Source organism: Chiloscyllium punctatum, chromosome 42 (genome assembly GCF_047496795.1).
Source record: "Chiloscyllium punctatum isolate Juve2018m chromosome 42, sChiPun1.3, whole genome shotgun sequence".
NCBI lineage: Eukaryota > Metazoa > Chordata > Chondrichthyes > Orectolobiformes > Hemiscylliidae > Chiloscyllium > Chiloscyllium punctatum.
In genome coordinates, this window is record NC_092780.1 from 16,951,908 (window position 1) to 16,966,550 (window position 14,643).

The following is a 14,643-nucleotide window of genomic DNA, read 5'->3' on the forward strand; positions in this document are numbered from 1 at the left end:
TTGTTTAAGGAAATTTCAGTTGAGAAGATTCATGAGCACTTGCCTGAAGAACAATGCTAAACAGGTTGGGATTCTATTCACTGGAATTTAGCTGAAGTAAAGGCGATCTCATTCAGATAGGATTCTTAAAGCACTTGATTGGGTAAATTCTGAGAACTTGTTTGCCTTCATGGGAGAGTTCAGGGCCAAGGAGCATTGCCTCAGAAATAAGGACATGACTTTAAGACTGAATTGAGGAGAAGCATCGGTTCAGCCATGATCCAATTGAATAGCACAGTGGACTTGAGGGAATGGATGGCCTAATCCTGTTTCCATTTCTTCTGGTATTTCTATTATTTTAAGCAACATTTCATATTGCAAGTACGTACATGAAAATGTTTTAAGCACAACAATTTCCTTGGGATGCATCCTTTCTTTTTTAGAAAGGAAGCTTTGCACAATTAGAACTGATTTCCCTGTCAAAATATATATAGTGGTAAACATTGTACTTTTTATTCCTTATCATACTATTGGGTGGCTCAGGTTTAACTACAGCTGAGGTCCATGCCCACTGCACTATAATTAATTCTTAGCAATGTAACATGTCAAGTCACTGGGTTCCAATGCTGGAATCCTGTAAAAGCTTTAACTTGTTCACTTGCCTTGGAGCAACAGCCTTATTGCTTTGATTATTGACTATCTTAAGGGCTGTATTACAACTGCTCATTGTTTGACATGTTGATTTTTTTCCATGAGGGTGCAAGCTTTCATTGTTTTTTTTCCCTCAATTCTTTACTGAGCATTGTGCTGGTCAGTCTGTGTGCTTGCTAAACTTTGTTTTACTTTACAGTTCTTCATGGAATGACCAGAAAAGATCAATAATAAGCACTTTACAAAATAATCTATATTGTGTCTGCAAAGATTACCCAATGTCTCTTGTTTCCGACCAGTTCAACACAACATGTTCCCTGGCTAACATCTCTGTCTCAGGCTTGCTGCAATGCTTTAGCAAAGCACAGTGTAAGCTAGAGAACAGCACCATATTTTCCATGTGGGGTCTCTGCAATCTTGACACTTCAATATCAAGTTCAATAGTTTTAGGACCTTAGCACCTTCGCCCTTGTGCTTACCCAGAGCACCACACAACTGGCCTTGTCATCACTTTGGCCTGCTACCAGACCCACTCGCAGCCATCGATGACCCCTATTAGCAGATATTGGTTTTCCCAAGCTGACCTTCACTCATTCCTCTCTGTCCAATTGTTTTTCTTTCTCTCTCTGGGCTCCATCTCCATCTATTGTTTACTCTTTCCCCATTCCCCCACCCCATCTTCAGAATATATACTTAGTTACAATTAGTCCTGCAGAAAGGTCACATGATTCGAAATGCTAATTCTCCACAAGTGCTGCCAGACCTACTGAATTTTTCCAGAAATTTCTGTTTTTGTATCAATAGTGAGCACTTCGGAGAATCTTAACTCCCAAACATTAGTGCACAACATCCTGCAACATCAGTTAGAGAAATAGGAACACGCACGCGCACTGCAATGGGCAAGTGGGCGGGGGAGACGAAAAACGCATGCGCACATTCCCCTCTGCGGGTTTGAGGGAAAGACGCAGACGGACAGAAGGCGCATGCGCACATTCACCTCTGTGGGTTGGAGTGAAAGATGCCGACCGACAGAAAGCGCATGCGCACATTCCGCTCCTTGTTGTGGGCTGGAGCGGACGCGCACATCATCGCCAGCTGGTTAAACGAGCGCATGCGCAATCGCCTCGAGCAGGTGGGCTAGTGGTGTCACGTGATCGCGTTGCTGTCACGGAGCCGACTGATGCGGTGGGAGACAGAGGCCAGTGGTAAATGATCTCTCTCTTTGTTGGAAATGGCTGTCCCTCGTCTTCGAATTCACCGGGAACGATGATGAGGCCACAGCCTTTGCTGGCTTTGGTTGTCTGATTGTGGCGCAGTGGAATACTTTCGATGGGTTGACATCCCCGGGGAGGGGGAGATGTACAGGGACATGGAGGGGAAGGGTCTTTGGCCTGTATAGGGTGGTGAGGGGTGGCATCTCCCTGGGCGCTGTCTCCCTCCTGGGCTTCATCTTGATGCCGCCTTGGTATTGTGCCTCTGCGTTCTTCCTGCTTCCATAGCGCCGAGTCACCTGCATTATTGGACGATAGAGGAGGTTTTCAAAATGTTTTTTAAATTGAGGTGGTGAAATGGACGTGAAGGGAGGTGTTTAAAATTTGCTTAAATGGCAGGGTGGATTTTAATTATAAAATAAAGCCTTCTCTCTGTATCATTACCTGAATTATAGATGCGCTATTGATCTGGGTATTGTCAGCACGGTAATGTTAAACCAGAGCTATGTTCTTTTAATTTAGAAATCCAATTTGATGCTGATTTAAACCTGTAAACAGCCAACTCCTAATTTGTTGTATGTGCTGTAAAAATGTCAAATGTAGATAACTTTTTAAATTAATGAATTGAATGGGTGTTTTTATTAGGTTGGAAGAATAGTAGTTGATACACTTGCAATGCCAAAGATTATAGTATTTGATATTGTTTTTAACATACATTTTCACAGAATAAGTCAAAATATTTGTAGCTTGGTTTATAACTTCTGTTCTTTTAGACCAGAATCTGTTCTATCATTAAATCTGTCTCCTTTCAGCATTATAATGTTGTTAACTCCTATCTCAGCTCAGCTGTAAAAATCGTCCATGTATTTTTTTCTTACCGAGCTTAATGAATTCATTTGGTTTGCATTCCATTGTATATTCTTCAGCAACTTAACTATTTCAGGCCTCTATGCTAACTTGCACCAAATCCCCTTCATTCATCATTATGCTCTTGGGCTTATGTTGACCCTTTGCAGTGATACCTTGACCCAAAAAAAAGTCATTGTTACTTTCAATCTCTCCTTGTTGCTCCTTTTGTCTGTAATTTCCTACAACTCTGAAATTGCGTACAATTCTGTCATACTGGCCTTCTGCCTGTTTGCTTTTGATTGCACTACCATTGACAGTAGTATTTTCAGCTCCCACAGTTCTGTGCTCTGGAATTGCCATTGTACTTCTCTCTCTCCCTTCAAGACAGTCCTTAAACCATCCCCTTTGACCAAGATCTCCGTATATGGCTTGATACTTGTTTAAAAATGCATCTTTAAACTGCCTTGAGCTGCTTTATTATATCAAGGGTTCTAGATATATACAAGTTATTTGCTCCATTGCAGTGAATGATGTTGAATCGGAGGATGCTTTAATTTATGTTGAATAGTTTCAGATCCTTCTAATTGTATTCACATCTACAGTATGAATGTCAAATATATTAATGGTCCTATAGTTTGTGAAATTATTATCAAATTATTAATACTGTCCCTTGGATGTGACCCAGAACGTGTTATTTGGAGATGATCTGCTGTTTTGAGAGAATAGTACTGTTAGATTGTTCCATAATTGAAGAAGTATTCATGATTAGAGCAAAATAACACCGGAACATTTTAAAACATGTTTCTGTATGTGACTTCAGGATAAACCAGAAACATTGTTGAGAAGAAATGTTTTGAGATGTGGAGCAAAGGTATTGAATTTGTATTAAAAAGTCAAAACTGTCATGGCTAGAAAAATGCAGGATCTTTCAATATTACAGCATAATTAACTCATGTTTATACAGACATACAACATACAGCACAGGAACAAATCTTTCAGTCCAACCAGTTCATGCTGACCATAATTGCAAACTAAACTAGTCCCACTTGCCTACAATTGGCCTATATCTTTCCAAACATTTGTTGTTCATGTACTTATTCTAAGAATCAGATGACAAGTGTACGTTACTTGCTAGTTATTAGACTGAGTCTGAAAATTGTGCATGACAGTGGTGGTATTTGAAATCTATGAATATTGTTTTCTGTTATTGTAATTGATTCTGAAAGTAAAACTTCTATTATATATGCATCGTATGTGCAGCTTTCATTGACATATGAGAACTGTGCTGTCTCTTTTCTGGGGACCTAGAAGCATCCATAATAACGATCTTAAAAAGTGACTTTCCGATCAGTTAAGACTGATAGCAGGGGAAATAAGTCTCTCAAATTGGTGAAGATCTATTTATTGTATTTGTTTACAAATAGTCGATTATTTCCTGACAATATGCTGAGTGGTGGAATTTGAATTACTAAACATTTTTTCAAAAAGTCAGATGATTTAGGGCAGTCCTTCCCAAACATGTTTTGGTTGAAGGACCTCATTTTAACTGGACTGATAACACGCTTTTTGTAAATTGTATTTAACTGTCCTGGTAATGTGAAGGTGTTGCTTGTTTAATGTGTTTTGGCTGCAATCCTCATTCATACCTTTGTTACTTCCATACTTTACTATTTAAATACCCTATTGGCTGATCTCCCACAATCTACCCTGTGTAATCTTATCATCCAAACCTTAATGACTATCCATTCTGCGTTCACATATCTCATCTGTTTGCTGATTTGTATTGATTACTAATTGAATAATGCTTGGATTATAAAATTTTTATTCTTCTTTTCAAATCCCTGCTTGCTTCGTCCTCCCTATTTTTGTAATCTCAGCTAGCCTTACAACTCTGATGTAATAATTCTCATTCAATTCTGGCCATGCACCATCCCCCAACTTTAATCAATTTCCCATTTAATAGTTGTACCTTCAATTGCCAAAGCCCAAAACTCTGGAATATCCTCTGCATCTTCCTGCTGTTTTATTTCTTTCGTCTTTCAAGATTTTAAAATGTGACCGAAAGCATTATCAAGCAGTTACCTGGTTTAATATCTCCATAAACGGCTGTCATGTTTAGTCTTGTACTTTGTGAAGTTTCTTGAGATACTTTCTTAAAGATGGTATATGAGTGTAATAAGACAGATGTTTCCTTGCAGTTATTAGTATGATGGGTCTGCTGCATTTTATGGCTAATTCTGTTGATCCTGAGCAGGATCTGAAGGGAGAAGGTGGCAAGCAGGAACTTTTGGAATGTTGAGCTGCTGCTCAATTGGTGACTGTTGACTGCCACATCCATCCTTGGGACTGTAGTTCTGCATTTCCAACTCTTCGGAATGTCTCTGTAAACTTCAGGAAGACTACAGCTTTCATTTTAAGAGACTGAATTGTGCATAGTGTACTTGTGTGCATAGTATCTTATATGTAATAAATCTGTTATTTTAGGAATTTTGATGCTTTATTGAAACGTGCAAATAGATATAGACATCAAGTGCCAAGCTTTCCCTTTGCAAATAGCAATTCAGAAAACTTTTTTTGTGCAATGTCGCATCGATAGCCCTGCATGTTTCTCAGCACTGAGATGTTTGTGTGGTTGATCTTATTTGCATTGGTTTTCCTGCCCATCAACCTCCACCACAACTACTTCCACCTTCAGTGCGTATCAGTTTTTTTTACTTTGAGAGAAGGGGCTGTTTGTTTATAACTATATAAACTAGTATTTGGCAAATTTGAGTGTGCAATGATTCCCTCCTTCATAATCAAATATTTTGAAATTAAACATTCTTGATCTTTTGAGTTTTGGTAGACTGTTCCTTTCATAACATTGAAACAGAAATTTTTCTTTTGTACATTGTAAATTTTTTTCCTTCATTGCTTATAGATCAAACGAAACGTTACTTATTGAAAACAGTTTATACCACTGCAGTGATCCATCATGGGGGAGCTATTCAGGAGTGAGGAGATGACACTTGCACAGCTTTTCTTGCAGTCAGAAGCTGCATACTGTTGTGTCAGTGAACTAGGAGAGCTTGGGATGGTCCAATTTCGAGATGTAAGTTGATGCTTTTTGCTGACTTGCCTAGTTCTGTGAAATTAGCATGAGAACTGCCTTTACTTTACTGCTGATTCATGATTCTGTCCTATTTACACTCAGGGCTGTGATTTCACAAACAGCCAAGTTTTAAAGTTTCAAATTAGAGAATGGGTGACCATTTCCAAATCCTTAGCTGCCTTGCCTTCTGCTTCAATAACTGGATATTATAGTTGCCACTGGAAGGCCATCACATTAAAGTTGCAGTGTAACCTGTTAACTTGCTAAATATAATGCTAAGGTCTTGGCATTATTGGCAGAAGTTACCCCTCGCTCTTGGCTCTCTCCAATGTTTGGCTTTGTCCTGTGTGGTGAGGATGATTTATCTGATGTTAGGATTGCTCAGTCTTTCCAGCTTGCCAGTCATCCTTGGCTCACTGCATTCTTTGCTGTTGTAAGGAAACAATGCCACCACTTGAGTTTGCTTCCCTGTTAGTTCATTCTGAAACAGTTTTCTACCAATCTATTTTGACATACTACATTTCCTGACATTTGCCTTCAAGTATTCCTGGAATCTTGATCTTTGTCTACCTCGTAGGCAGTATTCAAAATTGGAGTTGTTAATGTGTCACTGCCTTAGGGATTTTATCATTAGTCGTTCACTGAGTGTCCACTCTGATCAAGCAATAATAAATTCCTTAGTTTATTATTGTATCCATTAGTTGGATGCTAGTTATTACTTTTAGGCTGGGTGTTATAACATAAATTTGCAATAACTAACGTCATTTTATCTTCACACGACTTTCCTCCTCAGAATGTTCAGAACTTTACTTCGTGTAGGCCTAATGGCTGAATTGAGTACTGCTGCCATGGGGATTTGTGAATATTTTATTGAATTTTTAATACGTTGATTTTTGTCCAAATTTTGATATGCTAGTTGTATCACTATACATGCACCAACAATTTTATTTCTGTAATATGTCAGAAATTCAAAATGCAAGATTCAATCTCCTGGGCATTATTGGTCAGAATGGCCTGTAACTAACAGTTTATTGCAATTAGTATTATATTTTAATGAAACATCACAGAAATTCCTCTTTTTCTATGCAGTTACTCAACTTCATCCTTTTTTGTCTAGCTAAATCCAGATGTGAATGTATTTCAGCGCAAATTTGTAAATGAGGTTCGGCGTTGTGAAGAAATGGATCGTAAGCTACGTAAGTATCATGCAAGCCTAATGAGTATCTGTACCACATTTGTGTAAGGTACTTGACACAAAATTATGATATGTCGAGCAGAACATTAGGGAAGCTGCATGCAGTTCTTTTTAAAGCAGTTTCACTTTTTTTTTCTTCTAAGTGAAATGATAACTTCTGCAAATTATAAAACAAAACAAATTAAAACACTGTCCTGTTGAGTACTTTATACCGTTTCAGTTGTCTTGTATTTAAAGAATATTATCTAACAAGATATTTGGAAAAACAAGCAAAGGCACGGATGTGAGAAATAAATTCACAGCATTTCCTTTGATTACAAATACATTAATTTGTTTTAAACGTCACCTTATAAACTGGCAAAAATTATACAGCTCAAATACTGTAAAGTTCAATGTATTATTTTGTTCAGTTATTGCAGTTTTTAATTTATTTGCCTCGATGTAAATGTACTTGTTCAATTGAAAGGCCACACAAGCTATCAACAGTTGTTTCAATTTTGAGCCAATTTTTCCTGAAGTACCATGATCTACTGCATTGTACGAGTAGTCAGTTGAAGGTCGAGTTAGAAGGCTGTCTGTTGGTGAGTTTTGTTTAAGGCAAAGTTGCATTATTATTTGTGATTTGTGCTGTAAGTAAAGTATAACAATGATGTGTATAGCCCCTGCATTATGTTTCTATCTCTTCATTTGTGTTTTTACATAATGCGAACCTCTTGATTATCTGGAATATTTGATCAACCAAGCACACTCCTGGACCTATCGGTGCCAGTTAGGAAAAAGTTTGTTGAACTAAATTTTAACAGCCAGAAGTGAATATATTTAAAAGAAATAATATTTCTTTCGTGGTGAATAGTGCTGCTTTGAGTTGAATACAAATTTATTTTAAATTCATAATGGTTTAAAATCTTTTATTTTTTTTAAACTATCATTTGACTGTTTTCAGGATTTGTTGAAAAGGAAATCCGAAAAGCAAATCTTGTTATTTTAGACACTGGAGAAAATCCTGAAGTTCCTTTTCCTCGAGACATGATTGACTTGGAGGTAAGCATTATAATTATAAGTTATAAATTTTGGCTTTTGAAACTTTCTGCCAAAGGGCAGTCATTCTGTAAATGTGGTGGATTATTTATTTATGACTGTGTGTACCACAAGCATGAACTTCATTTCTATGATATGTGACCTTTGCTCAGTTAACCAATCTTAAATCAAGCATGGTTAGGGCTTCTGGAGGTTACATGCTTGCATGCTAGGCTTTGGGAAAAGTAGCAATGACTGAGTCTCATTTCTGCCTAGTGTGTGATCCATTGTCCAGTTAGACAAACTGAATGATGAGTTACAGGAACATTAGCCTCTGTGTTTAACGTGAATTGGCAGCAAATTCTTTTTAATTTGTGCACAAATATAGTTGAGTAATGGTATTACCCTTGACACAAATTTCTTTGTCTTTCTCTGGAATACAGTACTTCAGATGTATGCTTCACCAGGTGAATCCTGTTTTGCAGAACAGAACCTGACAAGTTATTGAGATTATTATTTCTAGCTCATTGATCACAATAAGAGAATTTTCATTTCTGAATTGCATGAGGCAAAATTTTACATCCTTGCTTTACTAATATCTTTCTTGTAACTTGGTGAATTGAAGTTCTTGTTAATGCAGCTGATGATTCTGGAGCAGTGATGTTATCATAGTTTTATACATTGATGTAATGGACGACTTTGAAGAATCTAATCACTGTGTACAGTTTTTGCAGTTAGTCATACTCTCTTTAATCTTGCGTTTAAGTGCAAGAATACTTCGGGTGACATTAACAGCAGCAATGGAGCTTGACTTGAACAGTTGATTATTTGAGTACCTTGGAAGACATACATCATAATCCAGTATAAACATACCATCTACAATTGAAATAGTGGAAGTGAAAATTCCCATTTACACACTGAATTTTAACTAAAATGCTTTTGTTTTAGGCAACTTTTGAGAAACTTGAAAATGAACTGAAAGAAATCAATACTAACCAGGAGGCATTAAAACGCAACTTCTTAGAGCTGACTGAACTGAAATATATTCTACGCAGAACTCAGCAGTTCTTTGATGAGGTCGGATTATTGTAAATTTCTCATTTTAAATTCATTTTAACATGTCTCATTGAGGATTAGTTGAAGCTTGCCATGCATGTGTGCAGCTCTACGCATCTTTCTGGTATGCCAGCTTACTTCGTGATTGCACACTGCAAGAAGTAATATTTTATAGTTGCATCAAATATTTTCTAAAGCTCATATGTCTGATAATTACATTGCACTTGTGATAAACTGCATGATTTTGAATTTTGCTTACTTTGCTGTTCTACTTCAATCTTAATAATCGGGGTGCCTTGTAATTATATATTTGTAATCGGGTGTGATGTCTCTAGAAAATTAGATGAATTAAGAGTCTGTACTTTTTAAAAGCTCTTCAAATGTTAAATGTCGTTAAATTTGGCCACACTGTTATACTGATGCTGAATGGGCAAGTGTATCATTCTTGGCTTCCTAGAAAATCTGGTGCAAATTTACACTGAATACTCTTGTGTAGCTCTAAGAAACTTTTAAAGAAAATCACTTCTAAGATGTAGGGGGAAAAGAAACCCCACAGGCACTGAATGATGGTAATTGGTACTGTTCTTCTGTATTAACTTAAAAACGAGGGACTAGATCTGCTCACCTGATTATTCTTTATGGTCAATGTAAATATTGTCCAAAAGCATTCTAACAGGTTTTAAGCAACAATTGAAATTGTTGATTAACTAGAGGAGCAAATTGTAAATGGTGATTTATTTCAAATCATACAGTCATGCAGCATGGAAATAAATACTTCAGTCCAACCTGTCTTGCTGACCAGGTTTCCCAAACTAAACTTGTCCAATTTGCCCGCATTTGGTCCATACACCTCTAAACCTTTCCCATTTATGTACCTGTCCAAATATATTTGAAATGCTGGAACTGTTCCTGCACCTACCACTTTCTTTGGCAGTTCATTCAACATACAAATCACTCTCTGTGAAAAAGATGCCCTCCAGTCCCTTTTAAATCTTTCTCCTCTAATTTTGAGCTTCGCCACATTAGGGAAAAGATCTTTGCTATTCACCTTATCTATGCCCTTTATGATTTTATAAGCCTGTATAAGATCCACCCCCCAACCTCCTACACTCCAGTGAAAGAAGTTCTAGCCTATTCAGACTTTCCTTATAACTCAAACTCTGAGAAACTTCTGGATGAAGCCTAAAATGTTAAAGGAGGAGGATACAGCGGTGGGAAGTTGTTTCAAGGTGGTTAATGTGCTGCTAATCAAGCAGGCTACTTTGTTCTGCATGGTATCAAGCTGTTTGTCTTGTTAGAACTGTGCTTATCCAGGGAAGTTGCATGTATTTTGTCACATGCTTGACTTCTGCCTTGTAATGCTGAACAGTTTTTGAGTTAATTGCTACAGAATTCCTAATATCTAATATGTTCTTGTAGCCACAGTGTTTATGTGGCTAGACCATTTAGTTTCTGGCCAAATGAAATCCCCAGAATGTTGAGTGATAGTGGAGGGGTAGGGAGGTTTCAGCAATACTAATGCAGTTGAATGTCAAGTGATGATGTTTTGGATTCTCTCTCATTGGAGATGGTCATTTCTTGGCACTGTGAAATGAACATTACTCACCACTTATCAGCCCATGCCTGGACATTGTTCAAGTCTTTCTGTATGTGGTAGCAAACTGATTCAATGTCTGAGTCATAGTGAATATATGCAAGCATTAGTGAACATGCCCATGTTGACCTTCATGATGGAGGGGGTATAATTGAAGCAGCTGAAGTTAGTTGGTTCCAGGACAATTATCCTGAAAAACACTTGCATTGATTCCTTTATTACTGAGAATTTATCTCCAGCAACCAGTGGCAGCACCTTTTCTTAAATAAAATGCACTGCAGCAACTCACCTAGCCTGTTTTGACATCATCTTTCCTTGTGCTAGCTATGACTTCAGTGGAGACTTTTCCCCTAATTTTCATTGATTCAAGTTTCACTTGGACTCTGCCATACTTTGGTAAATACTAACTTAATGTTCAAAGTAATTTCTCTCATCCCATCTCCTGTAGTTCAGCTCTTTTACTCATGCTTGTACCAAGGCTGCAATGTCAGTGGGACAGGGCATATCCGAGGCTGGTCATAGAATCAGAGTTTTTACAGAATGGGGGGGGGGGTGGGAGAAAAGTCTTTTGGCCCATTGTGACCATGGTCATCAAGCATCCATCTGTTCAAATCCAGATTTGGCCCAAGCCCTTGTACACTGTGGTACATAAGAATCCATCTAAATATTGCTGAAGTATTTTGAGAGTTTTTACACCCTTTTTGTGCAAGTTCCAGATACCCACCGCCCTCATTCCCCTTTATACCTCCTGTTCTTTCCTTCTAAAACTTGGCCCCTGGTTATTGATCCATTTACTAAGTGAAGAGGTTTCTTCTTATCTTTGCCCCATTGGTGATGGTGCTGCCTGGGATCTCACCTGTATGGTCCAATTCCCTGAGTATAACTCTACCTGTTGCTTAACCTTGTCTCAGATTGCCAATCCAGATCATCGTGAGCTGTCTTCACAGTTGAGGTAGAGAGCATTCTCCACAGTTACTCCTAGTCACTGATTTGAATGCTGCAATGCAGGTCTGGAAAAGTAAGCAATAGAGGTTTTTGGTTTTGAGCTCATTTGGTAAATGTACTCCATATTGAACCCTATGTTCAACATCTGCAACTAGTAACTGTCCTAAATACTGCGTGTGTAAATATTGGAAATCATTAGGTAACCATTAACTGGTTTTCAATATTTAAAAGGTGACTGCAGATGTGAGGTAGAATTTGTCTGGGTATGGTAGATCTTGCAACCCACTCAACAGGAATATAAGCTGGATGAAGTCAGATATCTATAATGGAACATCTTTCATTTTGCATCTTTTAAAATTAATTGACAGGAAAATGTTACACTCCTTTGTTAACCCTCAATCCTCAATCGATTTTCTTTGTGATCAAGTGATTCATTATGCCCGGTGCAAATGGCAATACTTTGACTGTTCAAAAAATATAAAACTGTATTTCACAATTAAATTTTAAATTCTGCATTGCAAGCAGTAAATAATTTTGCAGCTGGTTTGCTTGATTCAGCATGCTAATGTGAGAAATTCAGATAAAGTATGAAAGGAACTAGCAGATGCATACTATTTGTAAATAGTCCAGGGTCAAATAAAAAGAACATCTACACTTTGTCTCCCACTCAGCTTTGGTATCTTGGACATTGCGTTTGGTCCTTCTTGTTTATATTTGATTTGATGGAATCACTGTGAGAATGTTGACATGCACATTTGAAGAGTTTAATATCTAGCCTCTTATCAAAGGGAGTCTACCTCTAAGGCTAATGTAAATACTGACATAGATATGCACAGTAACTTGCAGCTGCTAACTTTAAAATGGTTAACATTTGTAATTAAGTCAGTAATGGTTTAATTCGGGCATCTAAAATTGGGTTACAAAGCAGTAATATTTCAAAAGATTAAACATTTCAAGACATTGCCCAGAAAAAAACAGGTATTTTTCCTCTGGTGCACGTGTTATCAGTTTGGTTTCAGTTTTTGGAGATTATTACATTGCAGACAGCCATTTGAACTGCAGCTTCCCAGTGTTTATTTCTGGCTGTGGCTGCTGCTGGATTTGACTAAATTTGCTATTTCTGAGAGCAGAATTATCGCTAGGAAATTAAGTTTCATTATGCAGTGCTCCATTTAATGTGCCTGATTCCAAACTGATTGGACAAGTCAGGACAGTTGAATAGGAGTCTTGATTAGGTTTGATTATTTCACACTGTATAGCACTGTGTCTAGAAGTAGTTCATGTCAACTATCTAAGTTGAAGGGAAATAAACAAACTCTTACTCTGTCAAAGTAATAGACTCTAGTATACGTCCAAGCCATTTTTGGGTCCCATTTTTATGAGCTGCACTTGTTGCTGTAGATCTGTTAGTTTCTAGACGCTGAGTTTAATTTTATTACAATATTAGGGGTGGCACAGTGGCTGAATGGTTAGCACTGCTGCCTCAGAGCACCAGGGACCTGGGTTTGATTCTAGCCTTGGGTGGCTGTGAGAGTTTGTAAATTCTGCCCCCATCTGCGTGGAATTCCTCCCATAGTTCAAAGGTTAGGTGGATTGTAGGCAATTTAGCATGGCCAATGTTCAGGGATGTGCAGGTTAGGTGGGTTAGCCATGGGAAATGCAGGGTTACAGGGATAGGGTCAGAAGTTGGGATGCTCTTTGGAGAGTTGGTGTGGACTCGAAGGACCAAATGGCCTGCTGCCAGAATGGAAGGATCTATGATTCTATATGATATATACAGAACCAGAATTTTTATAGTGCAGAAGGATGCTCTTTGACCAATTGTCTGCCCTGGCACTGACTATTTTAATTTAGTCCCATTTTCTAGTCCCAATTTCTTTCTCTTACTCATAGCTATGCACATTGTTTCTATTTAAATAAATCATTCAGTGCTCTCTTGAATGCCTCACTTGAACCTGTCTTCCCCACATGTCCAGGCAATGCATTCGATGGCCTCACTACTCTGTGTATCAAAGAATTTTCTTGCCTCGCATTTGCTACTTTTGCAAAATACTTTAAACCTGTGCTCTCTTGTTCTTAATCCATTTGTTTGGGAATCATTCTCTCTATCCACTCTGTTCCAGACCCTTCCTGATTTTGAAAACTTGTATCCAATCTCCTCTTTGCCTTCTCCTTTCCAACAGTTTTACTTCATTTATAGGATGAGGGTGTTGCTGGCTAGGCAGGCATTTATTATCAATCCTTAATTGCACAGAGGATAGTTTAGAGGTAACAACATTGCTGTGGGTTGGGAGTCACATGTAGGCCAGCCAGGTGAGCATGGCAGTCTCCTTCTTTCAGAAGACATTAGTGAACTAGATGGATTTTCTGGCTATCAATTTGAGGTCATCATTGATTTTAGATTTTTACAGAATTCAAATTCCACCCTCTGCCATGGCGGGATTCCAACCAGTGTTCCCAGAACATTCCCTGGGTCTCTGGATTAACTGTCTAGCAATAATGCCACTCTGCCATCATCTCTCCTAACTTTTGGCTGGAACCATTCTCATATATGTTATAATCTTGCGTTGTTTAAGCTACAGTAACCACGTGTCATGTGCTTTTTTTTATTGTTTTCATATTGTATGAATAACTGAGTGAGGCCTTGAAAATATTGTGATTTTAACATTTAATGTAGAATTAAGAATGAAAAATACCAACAATTCTCAAACTTGTCAACATCCAAAATTGAATTTCTCCCTAAGAATATTTATGGTTCATTTGTATGTTTTGACTTTTACATCTATCACAGCATACAGTCAATGTTTCTATATTCTGAAAGAAATGACCCACTGTATTTTAGTGTTACATTTAATTTGATCAGAACAAAAACCAAAAGATCAGATGCTGTAAATCAGAAACAAAAAATGAAATTGCTTGAAAAGCTCAGCAGGTCAGGCAGCATCTATGGAGATAAATCAGAATTGGTGTTTTGGGTCGAGTGACCCGTCCTCATGATTTGATGTTCAGTTTCCAATCTTAATTTTGTAAAATAGGCAGTCCAGTAAAGTACTCT

At 37.8% G+C, this 14,643-nt stretch overlaps 1 protein-coding gene across 5 annotated transcripts in view; it reads left to right on the forward strand.

Moving 5' to 3' along the window:
- The first annotated feature begins 1,718 nt into the window (after positions 1–1,718).
- Positions 1,719–14,643, forward strand: part of LOC140465771 (V-type proton ATPase 116 kDa subunit a 1) — a 61,095-nt gene continuing 48,170 nt past the window's right edge. For 4 of the 5 annotated variants that reach the window (XM_072561523.1, XM_072561525.1, XM_072561526.1 and 1 more), the window contains exons 1-5: positions 1,719–1,835; positions 5,611–5,781; positions 6,899–6,977; positions 7,920–8,017; positions 8,942–9,070. In XM_072561523.1, coding sequence (XP_072417624.1) covers positions 5,665–5,781; positions 6,899–6,977; positions 7,920–8,017; positions 8,942–9,070 — 423 coding nt within the window. In that variant the 5' untranslated portion in view covers positions 1,719–1,835; positions 5,611–5,664. Of the gene's footprint in view, positions 1,836–2,039; positions 2,165–5,610; positions 5,782–6,898; positions 6,978–7,919; positions 8,018–8,941; positions 9,071–14,643 lie in introns of those variants that run through there. The other variant, XM_072561524.1, reaches the window with a different exon arrangement.